This window comes from Rhea americana, unplaced genomic scaffold (assembly GCF_003343005.1).
Source record: "Rhea americana isolate MKP2758 unplaced genomic scaffold, rheAme1 scaffold_68, whole genome shotgun sequence".
NCBI classification, from domain to species: domain Eukaryota; kingdom Metazoa; phylum Chordata; class Aves; order Rheiformes; family Rheidae; genus Rhea; species Rhea americana.
Window position 1 is genome coordinate 4083011 of NW_028186845.1, and position 16405 is coordinate 4099415.

General features: G+C 39.0%; 1 protein-coding gene across 3 annotated transcripts; it reads left to right on the forward strand.

The window, feature by feature from the left end:
- Positions 1-1272: 1272 nt before the first annotated feature.
- Positions 1273-11765, forward strand: ANAPC7 (anaphase promoting complex subunit 7). 3 transcript variants are annotated; one of them, XM_085321050.1, is made up of 11 exons: positions 1273-1459; positions 1960-2146; positions 2515-2634; positions 4466-4577; positions 4818-4971; positions 5063-5205; positions 5966-6083; positions 6477-6673; positions 8128-8352; positions 8767-8917; positions 9713-11765. In XM_085321050.1, exons 1-11 carry the CDS (start codon positions 1359-1361, stop codon positions 9900-9902), a joined length of 1698 nt encoding a protein of 565 aa, XP_085177176.1. In that variant the 5' UTR covers positions 1273-1358; the 3' UTR covers positions 9903-11765. The 3 variants fall into 3 exon arrangements, with proteins under 3 accessions (XP_085177176.1, XP_085177178.1, XP_085177177.1); XM_085321052.1 differs by lacking the exon at positions 9713-11765 and having other exon boundaries at positions 8751-8831; XM_085321051.1 differs by lacking the exon at positions 1273-1459 and having other exon boundaries at positions 1965-2048.
- The last annotated feature ends 4640 nt before the right edge of the window (positions 11766-16405 follow it).

The window sequence follows — 16405 nt, forward strand, 5'->3', positions numbered from 1 at the left end:
TTGTGGTAACTGCTTTACATCTTCAAAGAAATCAAGAGTTTTATCTTTGTAAAAAGGTCTTCATTTCTGCAAAATGGGAAAGTAATCAGTAAGATGTGAATCATTTCTGTTCAAAACAAGGAATTAATACCAGGGCTTTAGTCTGCAGTACATGTTTTTTTTTTTTTTTTTAAACAGCTCTTCCTTTGCAGAACAGTGCTCCACTGTAGAAAGACTCCTTCAAAGGGTATCATGAATAGGTTACATGCAACTTAGTCCAAGGCTGCTTTTGCGATGGCAGGTTCAGTCAGGTACAACCACAGCATGATCCTGGTAACAACTGAGTTTGTTTTGATCACTCAGATGATTTATTGAAAAAGTGTGAATCTGAGTTCAGTGTATTCTCCTGAGTTGTTCCTTTCCTTCATGTTAACACTTAATTCACTCTGCATAATACTAACACACTTTTATTGTGTGTTACTACCACTGGACTTCATATGGAGTAAGGTTTCGTTGCCCGGCCAATTTGAGAGCTGTCCTCTTCCCCAGACAACTACTGTAACGTCATGTTCTTAGGAACCCAAAAGCTCCCCCTGTTTAAGTGGGAGTAGCAGTCACAGGACAGTAATGTTTTACATTCTGCTTTTTCCCATAAATAACAAAGGGAAGAGGAAAAATAAACCAAAATTTGGTAAGTACACACACATACAAAAAATGGTATGACTGATTTGATGCTGTGTGACAGTTTAACCCTATTACTGCTGTGTGAAGTCAGGTTTCCTTTTAGTTCTTGCCTAATAGTTAATAGTGGCACAAGTGAGGCCTCTCCCCTGATCAAGCGCATAAGAACCCTGGGAGGGTTCCCGTATATGAGCTTCCCACCCTGTGAGGTTACACTGCACACTAGCGGCCTTTGAAGGCTCCTTTTCCTCAATTACCTATTTCTATAGGCAGGTGCTTCATGATCTCCGAGACCTCTGTTGCACTCAGCTGTCGTGACCGTTGATTTAACAGCCTCGGAAGGAAGAGGGCCAGCCGCAAGAGCTGTGCAGACACAGGGGTAGCACGAACCTCTTCCCAGAAGCCGTAGAAAGAACCCGAGTCGCGAGCTCGACGCTCTAAAATGGCGTCGCCCCCCTCAGGGCACGAAACCGCCGCGCCTGAGGGCGGCGCCGCCCGCTCCTGCGCAGGCGCAGGCGCGGTGGCGGGGGCTTGACGCTTGCCGGGCCGCCCCACCGCGCGCCTGTCGGGCAGCGCGCGTGTCGGGCAGCGCCGCGGGCGGCTGCAGGCGGTGGCGCGCGAGGCCCCCTCGGTGGCGCCATTTTGGAGTAGCGGCGGCGGTGCCGGGCTCTGCTCCGCGTCTCGTTCCCGCCGGCAGCATGAGCGTGGTGGAGCACGTACGGGAGATGGCGTCCGCCGGGCTCCACTCCAACGTGCGGCTCCTCAGTGGGCTGCTCCTCACCATGAGCGGCAACAACCCGTGAGTGGCCGGGGCTGGGTGTGGGGGGCACAGCACTGACAGGACCGGCGGCGCTGAGGAGGAGGCCGGGCGGGAGAGCGCAGGGCCCGCTCCTGTCCCCGGCCCTGCCGGGCGTCAGCCGCGGGGACAGGGAGCCGCCCTGGGGCCGCCGCGCAGCCCCTGGCGTGTGGGGGCTTCCGCGCAGAGCGGCAGCGGGTTTCTCCGTTCTTGCCAAGGGTGCCCTGCGCAGGGCACGGCTCTCCGGCTGACTCTTGCGGTTGCTTTTTTTGTCTTTCAGGACTTCCCTGTGAGGCAGCTTTTTATATTTTGAATGGTTTCTGAGGTGCTTTTTAAAGCCACTGTGCAGTTCTGAAGCGTTATCTTATTAACACTTCTGTAAACGTGTTGGAATTGTTAAAAAGATGGCCTGTAAAGTGTAGGACCTAGCAGTACTTCAGATCTGTAAATTTTTGTTCTTATGCATTAGCTGATCTCAGCCTCTCTGCTTGGGTTTCTTCTAGGGAATTGTTTTCACCATCTCAGAAATACCAGCTCCTTGTATATCATGCTGACTCTCTCTTCCATGACAAAGAATATAGAAATGCTGTAAGTAAGTATACAATGGCTTTGCAGCAGAAAAAGGCATTAAGTAAAACTTCAAAAGTAAGACCTTCTACTGGGAACGCTGCGTCAACTCCCCAAAGCCAGGTATTTAAAAACTAAATAATGAGATGATCATGCTCCCCTGACAGATTAATTTTGCTGGCTTAGTATTGTTGCATCAGATAAGACTTGCATTAAAGAAATCAGACATTTAGGAATATTTTATACTTAAAGTATCACTGTACTGCTTTCTAGTGAAAAACTTAATTTGATCCTAAACATGAGCTTAATATGTGTAGTTCATTCTTTTCACTTGTAGTCAAAAGCAATATGAGTGACCAGTAGGCTATACTGGTAGCTATTGTACTGCAGTTTGTTAATAGTAGTGCATATTTTAATGAGAAATTTTATTAGCATTTTCTTAAATGACTAAACCAGCACAATACATCAGTATTTGTTTTTTTTTTTCCCAGTGTTTACCATCTGAAATTGAAGTAAAATATAAAATGGCCGAGTGTTACACAATGCTGAAACAAGACAAAGATGCCATTGCTATTCTTGATGGAATTCCTTCTAGGCAGAGGACCCCAAAGGTTGGTTCTGGCAAACATTGGTCACAAGTACTTGATCAGCTTGTCTTGAATCTGTAGTCAAAAATGAAAATATAGTCTAAAGATGTAATGGCATCATGAATTAATATTTGTTTTGAGTTAGTTAAATGTTGCTTGGAAACACTTTGTGAAATTAGCTTAAGTTAGCTGAGTTTATTTAGTATCTTTTTGTTAAAACCAGACAAATGTTGTATTGCCTCTGTTAGAAAAAATTCACGAAAAGGTGAAGAAGTTAAACGTTTATCTGCATCTTTTCTCATTTGTGTGAATTGCCTGGTTAACTCTTCAGTACTGCACATGGCAGTTACAAAATTTTGTTTATGTACAAGGATGAAGAAACCCTTTTTTGATACTGAAGGTTTGTTAAATACTTGTATATCCACACATAAGGTTTGAGATCTCTGTTATCCATACGTAAATGGTGGTCTCTTTCTGGATTTTTTTTTTCTTCCTCCATTGGATAAAGAGTAGTAGCTGGTCTATACAAAAATAATAGATATAGAAATACTTACATGATTTGATTGCAAACAGTTGAGCTACTGCAAATTAGTGATTCCCAAACAGCAAAATTCATAGCTTGCTCCATTTCTGAGGCAAACATATAAATGTGAGAGCTTAACCAAGCATTTAGGTTACTGTTAGGTTACTGCACTGTTACTGTACTGTATTTTGCAGTAAGAGCCAGGTACAGTGCTAGTCTCCATGGAGGAGCACTGGACAGGAAGGATGTATTGTCTGAACCTAGTGTTGAAGGGGGGATATGTAGCCTAGTTAGTTCACAAGGTTAATTGTTCTGTAGTGCATCCACTGTTAGCCAACCAACTTAATTTGCTAAATTCTGATTGTATTAAAGCATTTGTCTGAATTGTGCATAGCTGCACCAGAGAGTGCAGTGTATGAGAAATGAAGTGCTATTCCTCATCATAGAGTTTGAGCCATATGAGATCTTTGAAAGACTGAAGACTCTGGCAAATAGAAGAAATGCTGATACTCTGTCTTTCAAATTTTGCTAATCCTTTTTAATAAATGATTACGTAAGGCTAAATATTGAGATCCTGTAGTGGCCTGCTGTGGCCCGCATATTGACAGATACGTTGAGTCTTTGCTTGCTGGCTCAGTTATGCTGTGAGGGCTTAAAGGTTTAACACATCAAGTCAATCAACTGTTTCACGTTAACAGTATTCCTGTATAGTGATAGCAGTGTTCCTGGACTGGATTCTGGTAACGTGTAAGTGTACTGTCCAGATGCCAACTTACAGAACCAAACAAGAAGGAAAGATCGAAAAAAGCAAACTTTTTACCCATGCACACTAGTAAGATAAAATACTATAGCAATCCCAGCTAGTTGTGCTGTGTAGAGCTCAAATCATTTCTGTTCTTTCATCATCATGTTTGTATTGAAAAGCTAAATGGAAACTTTCTCTGCCTTTCTAAGCTAATTCTCTTGAAGACTTCCATTGGTATGGAGAGATCAACTGAAAGATGTAATGGATATACAGGTCTTTCTTGGCATCATGTATAAACGCTTGCCCATCTTATGATTTCATATATGCAAAAAAATGAAATTTCAAGATGCACTGTACAAATACAAAAGAATGTAAATTTTATCTTTGGACTCAGAAAGAAGAAACAATTTTAATTTTATAGTATACAGTATGTTATAGTGATTTCAGAAGAAAAGGTAATTCCATCTTCTGCCCAGAATAGGTGGGAGGGAGGCAGGCATTCTTGAAAACAAAGTTGTGATTTTAATTCTTAGTGAGCATTTCTCCTTTGTCATAATTGACTCTACTGATGCTTCTATTGCTTGTAGATCAATATGATGTTGGCAAATCTGTACAAAAAAGCAGGCCAAGAACGCTCATCTGTTACAAGCTATAAAGAAGTGCTGAGACAATGCCCTTTAGCACTTGATGCCATATTAGGTGGGTATTGTGCATGTAGTAAGTATTTCAGTATTAAAGTGTTACAATTATATGTGGGAGTTAGGTAACTTCCATTTGCGTGTAGTGTGTAATGCCTACACTATGCAACTTGTAAGTAACACTGCAACAAACTGCTTGTATGTGCTTGTCAAGAGATGGAGTTTTTGGTGTTTGGACAGTTAAGTTGCCTCAAAAGCAGTTTATAGTGGCTGAAACTGAGTAAGGTATCTTTCTGAACAGGCTTGCTCTCGCTCTCTGTGAAAGGTGCAGAAGTGGCCTCTATGACAATGAATGTAATTCAGAGTATTCCTAACTTGGATTGGCTTTCAGTGTGGATCAAGGCATATGCTTTTGTACATACTGGAGATAACACTAGAGCAATCAATACCATTTGGTAAGAGTTCCAAGAGCATGATGTAATCATATTTATATATAATTATATTAAAGATGGCACTCATTTAACAGGCATTTCTTGTCTCCTGAAGCTCTTTAGAGAAAAAGTCACTACTGAGGGATAATGTAGACTTACTGGGGAGCTTAGCAGACCTATACTTCAGAGCTGGAGATAATAAAAACTCAATTCTAAAATTTGAACAAGCACAAATGCTGGATCCTTATCTAATAAAAGGTGAGTAACTAATTAAAGCAGCAAATACATGCAGTTAAGCAGTGAGTAGAATATTGAATACTGCTGTACTTATATCAATTCAGAATTTACGTTCAGAAGTTGTCTGTTAAACAGTTGTTGATAGCTGGCACAGATTAAAGTAGGTGTTTGTGCTGAAAGTCATTTGAAACTGTGATTGTCAAGAAGATAACATAGTTGTGTATACATCTTGCCAAAGAAGCATGTATTGAGAATAATTTAGGGCAAGAAGCTTACTTATTTTTTCTTGTGAATGAACTTAGAATTTTTAAATGTTTTTACAAAAAATGTAAAACTTCTTAATTCCTCATACTCTTCCATTGGAATGAAGCCTATGGTTTGTACTGAGTTATACCTTAATTTTGTCAGTAGTATTTTAAGCTACCAGTGCATGTCTCTGCTCCAAATAAGTGGCCTTGTTCTACACTGTCCCTTTCTCTTGGCACAAGTCGGGTTGCAGTGAACTGAATCAGGAAATAATCAACTAGTTAATGTTTTGTGAGGCTGTAGCATTTCCTCACTTTGTGTTATTGAACAAAAAAAAAATTATCAGAGGGGGAATCTTAGTCCTAAAAAACAAATTTCAGAGGAGCTGTGTTTTTTTTTGTGTGTGTGTGTGTGTTACAGAACATTAGCTCGTGTGCTGAGATTTCATTGGGTCTTTGATGTTTGCATGCTTTGAACGTTTAACCTTTTAACAAATAAGTAATTACATGATTGATCTTCAAACATTTCATTTTAGGAATGGATGTATATGGTTATTTATTGGCACGTGAAGGTCGACTAGAGGATGTAGAGAACTTGGGCTGCCGTCTCTTCAACATTTCTGACCAGCACGCAGAACCCTGGGTGGTATCTGGGTAATCTGCTTTCTTGCCTTTGTTTTGCTGCATGAAGTAGATTACATATGCTACAGAGGGTTCAGCTTTTTGTGTTCAGAAAGTGCTTTTCAACCCTACATGTTCTGTTTTGAGAGTAACTTAGATTAATCATCTATTTTGATTGTTTTCTATATGTTTAAAGCTCTTCAAGTTGTCAGATTTGTGATATTAAGTAGCTGTAACAGTTCATATTTGCATTTGTTTTTGACTTTCGAAGAACAATTTTTTTCCTGCACTTTTTTTTAACTTTAAATGCAAGTTTGGTTGTTACCACTACTTTTTTCTTTTCTTTTTTTTTTTCCCTGCAGCCTCTGTGAATGTGTGTAAGCACCACGGGCAGTACATGTTCACAATCAGTTTTGTCTTTCATAGGTGTCATAGTTTCTACAGTAAACGATACTCCCGTGCCTTGTATTTGGGAGCCAAAGCTATTCAACTTAACAGTAATAGTGTTCAAGCTTTGCTACTGAAAGGAGCTGCTCTTAGGAATATGGGTCGAGTACAGGAAGCAATTATACACTTTCGTGAAGCAATACGTCTTGCACCTTGCAGACTGGATTGCTATGAAGGTAAGTGAAGTAAAGCTACTCACGTACAGTGATGCTTTGGTGCTGGTGCTAAAGTTAGTGTTGTTATTGGTAGACAAGGGACAAGATTGGAGTTCTTTGACCCTGCTAGCTTTCTAGTAAGGGAAGTAAAGGAATTATTATTACCCTGAAACCTATGAAGCTCTGGTAGAAGCAATCAGATGAGAAAATCTAGGGAATCCATGTATTTATAAGCATGGTCTTTTCAGTGAGTTGGTTTTGGATTTTTTTTTGAGCTTGTTTAATCTGGATATAAACAAATTAAAGTGTTTTGAGCAGAACGGTTTCAATTGATGACGTTAACTGAGAGTTGTACCCAGAGCTTTATTTTGTCATTTCATCTCCTAAATAAGAACAAGTTTAGATGACCAGCAGTTGAGAAGAAGGAAAAAATACTCGTGTTTCCAGAGGAATGTGTGTTTTCTTGCAGAATTAAATGTGACTTTAATCTTCTTGTAACAAAAAAAAAAAAAAAAAAAACAAGATGTACAAGATTAAATAGAAATGGATGATACTGGTCCAAGTACAGCTTTTTAGCAGTATTATGTGTTATTTGTAGAATAATTGTAGAATAAAGTCTTAATGAATCTGCATACAGAACTCTTTCTATGCTATGTAATGTGTTTATTAGGACTCCACTGTAGTTCTCTCCTGATCACTTACCTGTTTTGTATGATGACTAGCATCTGGAATTGCCACTTTTTCCGCATCTTCCACCTTGTTGTGGTCAATTAATCATAGCAAATTCAATTCAGGAAGAGTTTACCACCTAAAAGCTTTATTACTTTTAACCAGCAGTTACGCAATTATTGCTTAAATAAGAACAAGCTGATTATATTCTTGTATTCAGCAGTGAAATGCAGGATTTCTCTCTCTCTCTCTCTCTCTCTCTCTCTCTCTCTCTCTCTTATTTTTTTTTTCCCTCGCTTGTAAGGGAAGTTACTAATCTGATTCACCTGGCTCCTCCAGTTCTTCATTATTTTGCTTTGTAGTGGGCACAGTGTTGTAGATTTCCTTGTTGAAGTGAAATGCATGTATTTGGAAAATTGTAATGCAGTTTTATCTGTTTGAATGTTTGTTTGTTTGTTTCTGTACGCTTAAGGAAGAAATCTAGACTCTGTCACAAATTAGTCTTTTGTCAGATACTGGCCTTGGAAAAAGGTCATCCACAGGGCCTCCTAACTCTGTCATAGGTTCCCTCTGAAATTCTATGTCATTTTAATCTGTGTCCAGATTTCCCTCTCTACAAGCTTCCTTGTTTTCTTCTTTTGGCCCACTTCGAAAATTCTTGGGTGTATAGTCACTTTCTCTGTTTCAATTTGTTTTTGCTTATTGGAGCGTCAGTTGTTTGGAACCTCTGAGCACAAATAATTGAGGAGGCACGAGTGTATACAGTACTAACTCAGCAGCTTTAATAGTTTCATTTTTATCATTAGGTCTCATCGAATGTTATCTAGCATCTAACAGTATCCGTGAAGCTATGGTTATGGCAAATAACGTATATAAAACTCTGGGAGCAAATGCACAGACACTCACTCTGTTAGCAACAGTCTGTCTTGAAGATCCAGTCACTCAGGAAAAAGCAAAAACATTATTGGACAAAGCACTGACACAAAGACCTGATTATATTAAAGCTGTGGTAAAGAAAGCAGAGCTTCTTAGTAAGTTCCTTTTTTCCATGTCCAATTTGATGCTTACTGTTTTATATGCAAGTGTTCTGCCACCTCATCAGTAAGAGGAATATTGCACTGATGTTATAGCTCAGGGATTTATCAGTTCTATTCTGAAGGAAAAAGTACAGGAATTAGTTCAATCTAGGTACTGACATTACAGCAGCACTTAATTGCAAACTAAATATTTTGGCTGCAATGTATATGTATTCATGAGTATAGCAGTTACAGCAACAAAAAACAATGTTAAGCTTACAAAAAGTAAATTACTGCTATCCAACATGCCGATAGTTCTGAAAGAAGAGATAGTTGTCTGTTTTGGTGGCTCATTGTGTAGATTCTTTGACTTTTTGTAGGAGATTTATCTAAACTATTAATTAAAACTACAGTTCTGCATATAAACAGGTAGAGAACAAAAGTATGAAGATGGAATTGCTTTGCTGAGGAATGCACTGGCTAATCAGAGTGACTGTGTTCTACATCGAATCCTGGGAGACTTCCTTGTAGCTGTCAATGAGTATCAAGAAGCAATGGACCAGTACAGCATTGCCCTAAGGTAAACCTGAGACCTCTGAGATTGCAGGATGATTATGAGAACCAGTAGTCACTTGACTAAGTAAAAATTTGAGCTGCTAATTGATCAGGGTATTCGTCAGAGGTGAATTTATATTATTATCCTTTGAAACAAACAAAAACACTTAAATCACATTCTGTTGATGACTTTTGTTGATCACAAGGTTTTGAATTGAGAACTGCAAAACTTAAGGAGAAAAGTCTAAATTGCAGTCTTAAGCCTTTATTAATGCTATGCATGTCACCACGCCTGCAGTTTCTGGAGGCATAGATTTGTTTATAGTTACTAAATTACTTGGGCTCCATACCTTTAGACTGGAAGGAGCTATATAAATGTGCAGTTAAGTAAATTTAAACAGAATGATTCAATAAAACATCAGGAATTGAAATGTTATCTTGGAATGTTATCTTCGATTATTGTGGCCATAATGCACTAATTTACCCAGGTTAAATGGGACAGCCGTTTTTACTTTGTGTATGATACATTTGGTCACAGTTGTTTAAACTAACCACTTTGTCTTGTTAATAGTAGTTAGCGTTATCTGGAAGAGTTGGTTCATTTTTCTGGAAGAACATGATGTTTAAATAGGTGCATTCTTGGGATTCAAAATAATTTGTATAAAGACATAATGGTTGAAGTTATTTTCAGCTTGAGGTGAAGTTGTATCATCTTTTTTTTTAATTGAAATTCTGGAAACAAAGTGCAGCAAATATTATGAGACTTTGATGATTTTCCTTAGGTTTTATGACAATACTTTCTTGTTCTTTCTTTCATCAGTTTGGATCCAAATGATCAGAAGTCACTAGAAGGAATGCAGAAAATGGAAAAAGAGGAAAGTCCAACAGATGCAACCCAAGAAGAAGATGTGGATGATATGGAGGGAAGTGGAGAAGAGGGGGACTTGGAAGGCAGTGATAGTGAGGCAGCTCAGTGGGCAGATCAAGAACAGTGGTTTGGCATGCAGTAAAGGATTCTCTTACTGATGCTTGTTTTGGCGCTTGAACATACCGTTAGGGCCATTCTTCTTTGAAGAACATCAAGTACAATTTTATAGTAACAAAAGACTTTTTTTTTTTTTTTTTTAATGGACACTGAAGCCATTTAATAGTTCTGTGCATCTCAATGCCTTGAAGATTCTTGATGCTTCTTATTTATTAAGTGTAAGGGACTATGTTATAGGTTATTTGCAACATCTGTTTAAAAGATTTGTGCTAAAACTAAAAGCAATAGAATCCAAAATGTTTCAGAAGCCTATTGTATTGATGAAAACAATGTCTAAATTGTGTCTGGGGCTAAGTGCGATTGATCCATATGTAAATACAGTGGTTTGTATTCCTTTATGAAAAAGGTCTTACTCTGTTGTCTTTATGTTACCATTTGGGCTCACACTCAAACTCCTGTTGAAGTCTGGAGGAGTTGCTTGGGTGTGGCTGAAAGCAGCACTTTCTTCCTGCTGTATTCATTGAATTAATTTGTCTTTTTATATGGCATTACATATGCTGTAAAGGAAAAGCTTGGTACTCTGATTTACAGAACACTTTTGTAGCTGACTGATTTCTGTGTTTACAGAGTTGTACTGGTGCTGGAGAGTTATGGTAATTTCCCCAATCCTTACTAAACCCTGTAATCACTTATAAGTCTCAACATGAACATCTATTTCTAAATGCAGATTAGTTTTATTTCAGTATGTTACTAAAAGGTTGTACAACAGTGACTCAACGCACTGCACATCCTGTATACAGCACTGACAGAAGGATATAAGAACAACTTGTCCATTTTCACTTGCACTGCTGTAGAAATGTTAATTTTTTTTAATACATATGGTATTGGTTTTGCCATGTTTATCTGACAGAAATGTGGAGTGTATATCATTAAATTCATGCGTTTTCCCTCGCCCCTTGAAGCAAAGCTGCATTGCTTCAGGTACAAGTTCTCAACATCATCTCTTCAAGGGACTTCAAACTTGAAACTTGTCTGTGGAATACTGAAACCTTTTCAGTTATGTTGGCCTCATTTATAGCAGGAGGAATTACTTCTTGCTCTTACTTTTTTTCTTGCGTTTCTGGTCTCCGTACTTTTTACCAAAACAATTGTTTACCTTTATAGTGGCAGTTTAATTCCTATTGTATTTATTCTGTTATCACAGGTACACAGGAGCAGACAGACTGTATTTTAAGGCTAAATAGTTTTAATAACAGCTGAGGAGAAATTCATATTTTGTACAAATACATGAAACATGGGAAACAAACTTCCTCCTAACTTGTAGATGTGTAACACAGATAAGGGTAAAGTATATCTGCTGCTGTGATACACCTTACGTGAATTAGAAAAATGCACAATAAAAAGCAGGCATGTAAGTTCTCTTACAGTCTATTTTGGAAATATTCCTGGATGACATATCTTAAAAAAGATGACTAAATAGTTCTTTCACTAACACTCTTCTTTCCCCCCCCCAACACACACACAAAGAAGCAGCTACTTGTCTGTTCCCTTTGGGATTTTAGGCTTTCTATGATATCAATTTGAATTATGCTTATTTGAAGACTGTATGGAAGAGAAAAGCATGTGCTACAGTCTTGGTGATTGAATTAGCATAAGCTGTGACTGGTATTTCATAAAATACACAAAATGGCTGTATTTCAATTATAGTATACATTTTGGTAATTGCATTTTGGTATATGAAAGACCCGATTCCTGTTACGAACAATTCAGCTGTTTACACCATTGTGAATAGATTTTACGGTGAATAGATTTCGGCTCAATGTATGTCTGTCTTTATAGAAAGAAATGTCATGCATGTGCAAGTAAATTTAAAATACCTTTTTCTGCAGACTGCCTTGTTTTCTCCTCACAGTTGACCATTCATCAAATTGTGTTCTGCTTCTGAAAATTAGGTAGGTTCGTTAGCTTCTCAGCTGTCTATTTCACTTCTGTTGCAGAAACAGTAATAGTTTTTAATATTATTAAAATTAAGGAGGACAACATATTTAAGATTTGATGTGAGAAGTGTGCGAGATATATGTATTGTTAGCTGCTCAGCTGTCTTACTTCAATGATTCCTTTAAATAGGTCATTAATCAGAGCTGCCTTCACAGCTGGAAACCACTAGCTTTATGCATTTCTCTGGAACAGTATTTACATCGAACAGGAAACCTGAGAACCGCAGTCTCACTGAACCCTTCTGTAGTACGTGTCTAGATAACCTGATGGCCTCTCCTCTTAGAACAGAGGTGAAACTACTTCAAACTGAGCATGCTGTAAAGAAAACATTGGCTTGTTTCTATGCAGCTTCAGAAAACTGGTCCAGATAACTAAATAGCTCAAGATGGCTGTCAAAATACAGTGGTATCCTTGATTTTTCTGAGAATGTACTGCTTAATGGAAAAGGTTAGTCAGATCCTGCAAATAGCTCTGTAAGCAACTGCTGCATTAGGGTTGTATAGTTTGTCTGTAGTCTTTGCTAATAATTGTAAGTGAATAAGGAAATTCAAGATGTCATGTGTGGAATGCATTTGAGATTATATAGAAAGATATATTTAGCATTGGCTTCAAATTTCTGAAGGGAGTTTTTTTCCCCATTAATAAGCCTTCATTAGCACTCTATTTTTGGAACGTGGTCTCTGGTTTTGTAGAGCTCTTGTACTGAAAAATTCTGCAACTGATCTTCCAGTTTAGGGAATACAACACAGTTAGCCCCTAATAAGCAGCTGACCTCATTCTGCTCCTTAATCCTGTGTTGTGCACACTAGAAAGATCATGGAGACAAAAACTGAAGTTCAGACTGCGTCAAATTCATGATGTAGGCTCCCAAAAGTGAAGCAGTTCTTGAGTGAGGCTGGAATGCTATAGCTATCCAATTTTATTGTGCAGCACAAGTGGTAGATTACCCGCTCTTTGTCGTGTCTGCACGTGCCAGCCCCTGGGGTTGGGTAAGGATAGAGTTTCAGCATTTGAATTCTGTGCGGCTGTCTCTGACTTGGGCTTTAAATCACAGGTGTCATTAACAGATTTTAATTTTTTCCTACTTTAAGATGGGAAAACAGGGAAACGATGCAAAGGGACAGAATTTCTTAAAGCTTAAGGCCCTTACAGAGGCTTACTAAGGTCTTAATTTAGCAGAATGTAAAAGCAGTATGCGTTGATGGTGTGGCTAAGAGCTATCCAAATAGCCTGTGGTTTGTAGCAAGCCATTTGCTCATGCTTTATTCTGTGAAATATTGATAACACCTGAAATACTGGCAGTATTTGTAATTCTGATTCCAGATCTTGGGAATCTAAGAATTATGAAATGCGGATAGTAGAAGGAACTGAAAATACTGGCCAATGTAAATGTTGTTCATCTAATTGAGGTGGGTTTTTTCCTTTTTTTTGTTGCTACTGATTATAGAGAGATTTCAGATTAACAAGGACTTTATTTTTTTTCCTTTTAATAACTCTCTTCCTCACTGAGCCTGTTTTTTTGTTGTTTTTTTTTTGTTGTTGTTGTAGTGATTCTTGCAGCCATACTTCTCAAGAGCTCGGTGATACAGAAACTGAGGCAAAATCAGTATTTTTTTATTCAGCAATCCCTTATTTCCTTACTTAGGTGAACTGTAAGGGAACGTAAAGGCTGTGTCTGTCATTGCAATTTCAGGTCACATAGATGCATTATCTTATATATCTTATCTTAGCCAATTATCTCCTAAAGGCAAATCAAATTGTTGCATTCTTCAGGGGTCTTAAACTTAGTGGCCTTAGGTGGGCTTAAGCTTAGTATAAACCTATCATTTCAAATTAGATAGCTGTAATCATGGCTTAAAGTAGCATATTCTAGATAGTACGTAGATGACTTGGCTCAACTTTAGGTAGTATCAGCTAGAGTCAGTTATATCACAGTCAATTTTGCTGTTGTTTCCTCATAGACAGTATTCAGTGCAGGCAGGTAGAGTTATTCCCCTAACAGTTAACTTCCTGCACTACCTGTTTTTCCTGGGTAACAGTTTGAATTGTAATCCTCTGAACCAATTCCTGAACTTACCTGTCTCAAAAATACTCACATTCCTCTCCCATCCTTCTTTCTTTCTTTCTTTCTTTCTTTATTTATTTATTTTTGTTTGTTTCACTCGGTAAACCCTTTTGCCAGGATGTTTGTTAAGCTTTTATCTATTCACTTCACTGCCTTGCAAAAGTGTTTTTTTTTTGTTTTGTTTTTTTTTAAAAAAAAATATATGAGTTGATGTATATTGAAGAGGAGATGGCTGGGAACTACAAGATTATTGTTGAATCCCTGTGTTGGAGCAGTGGCCTAAACCTCAGTGATAATCAACATGTTTGTGACTCGCTCCTGTTGCCAGATCTTTGGAGGCAGCGGTAACATGGTAGGAAGAATTCTGGTGTGGAAAAGGGGAGAAAAAGGCTTGTGCTGCCACTGTCGCAATTCTAGGACCGGCAGATTTGGAGGCAGGGAGGTTCCTGAAGTTGGATATTTGTGTGCAAAAAGAAGGAGATACTCAAGTACAAACACAGCTCAGTAAAGAGTAAAAATCAAAAACGTTCATGTCATGAATTCCAACTATATAATAATTTCCCTATTCCGTTTCTTTTTTCAGACTAAGTAACACAAAGCCATTTGGTCCATGTCTATCTCACTGACAACAACAGAATAGAAAGAAAAACTAATCTGTGTGTTTTCATTTAAACTGTTTTGAGCCTTCCACTTATGTTGCTAACATTAACGTTAATTGTTTAGTGCTCTGTATAGAATGTGCGAGGGAGGTTTTCGCTGTGGTTGGTCACTGACAGATGTTTACACTGTTAAATCCTCCATTTAAAATAGCTTCCTAGCTTTGAACAAGCTCCCAGGAGAGGCCAAGGACTTTGCAAGTTTGGAGATGAGATTCCTTTTCCTGCTTTCTCTCTGTCATCCTATCAAAATATTGATGCGTGTAATAGAGTGCTGGTTTTGGGAGCTACCAATAGAAGTACAGTATCTAACATAGGAATTTGGAAAAGATTAAATTTGCCACATCTGTCCTTTTAATAAAAAGTACCATTTCTTAGAGATGACAGATGGCACTTACTCGGACGGCTCTCCCGCAGCATGTCCTGCCTGCACCGTGTTTGACCAGCGTGTGGCATGACAGGAAGCAAAGATCTTGCCTTCTGAGAAGCTGCCTTCAAAAACTTGAACCATCTTTTTCTCCAACTTGTCAGCTATGTGTTACAGAGCGCTGTGAGCCTCAGAATGCATGTCTAGAGGGAAAAAAGGGAGAAAGTACCATGTCTCGAGACTTGGACTTGATCTAATTTCTAAAATATTTACAAAGAACAAAAAGTCCAAGTACATGAGAGCTGCCTGCCGGGAAGGCAGCAGCGCACTTTGCTTAGCTGATGGAGGTTGGTGATTTGGAGCGCTTCCCAGCTGGGATCACTGCGCGGGGATTTTAGCAGCTGGGAGAAGTGAGATACTTACTTTGGCAGTTGATCCAAGAACTTGGGTTGACACTGGCAGCACTAAAGGCCCGTTCCTGTGTTTGCTGGGGAGATGGTACATTACTTTGTGCCTAGTTATAAAGGCCATCAAAATACTAGCTCTTACTTTGAATTACTTACTGGATTTTTGTGGTTGCTCCTGCTTTTTTTTCTGGTGTTTGGTGCATAATATTTTTTCTCTTGATATGGTGTGGTATGGTTTGATGAGTTGAAGCTGGTTACTTGGCTTTGTCTTGCTGGAATCCTAAGTAGTTTTCCAGTAAATTTAAGCATGATGACATCAGCAGAGCAAGGAGGAACAGTCTGCAAGTGTGAATCTTCCTTATGCTGGTCTGTGTAAGCTGCAGCCCATGTGGTGCTGGAGATAAATGTTCCTAAAGCCTGACTGTTGGGAAACCAGTAAGGAATTATGGTCTATGACTGAGGAGCTTTTTTGCCTTGCAAAACTTGATGGGCTCCTAGTTAGCCAGTATCTGTGTTGTCAGACGGAGTGGGAAGATAACCAACCCTAAGTTTGTTTTATTTTGCCGCTTCGATCCGTAGCGAAGGTAAGGAAGGGGCAGTGTTCATGCGCACTGAATTGTCCCTGTGAATCCGGTAGTTCCTCATGGCCATCCAGGTCACTTCAGGTTTTCTTCGAAGCACACCCGTTAATGCCTTCTGTTAGCTCAGGTGTCTCATTTGCTGAAGTATCTGCTCAACTAATGAAGGGAAGGTTAATTTTCAGAATGCCAAACAATTCTTTTGTTAGCCAAAGTTCCAGCTAACCTGGAATAACTGCTGGATTCTTCCAACTTTGCTGCTGTTGAAAGAGGAGGAGCAGTGCCTGGGGCTGGACTTTAACCTTTCCGCAGCTCACTGGTACAGCTTTTCATGGGTGGGAGAGAAGGTGGCTCCAGCTGACCTTTCAGCCTCTGTTCTGCAGAGGATAACGTCACACTGAAACTCGGCCAGTTTGATAAGGCTGGAGGATTTTGTCGAGTGTTAACTCTCCTTACT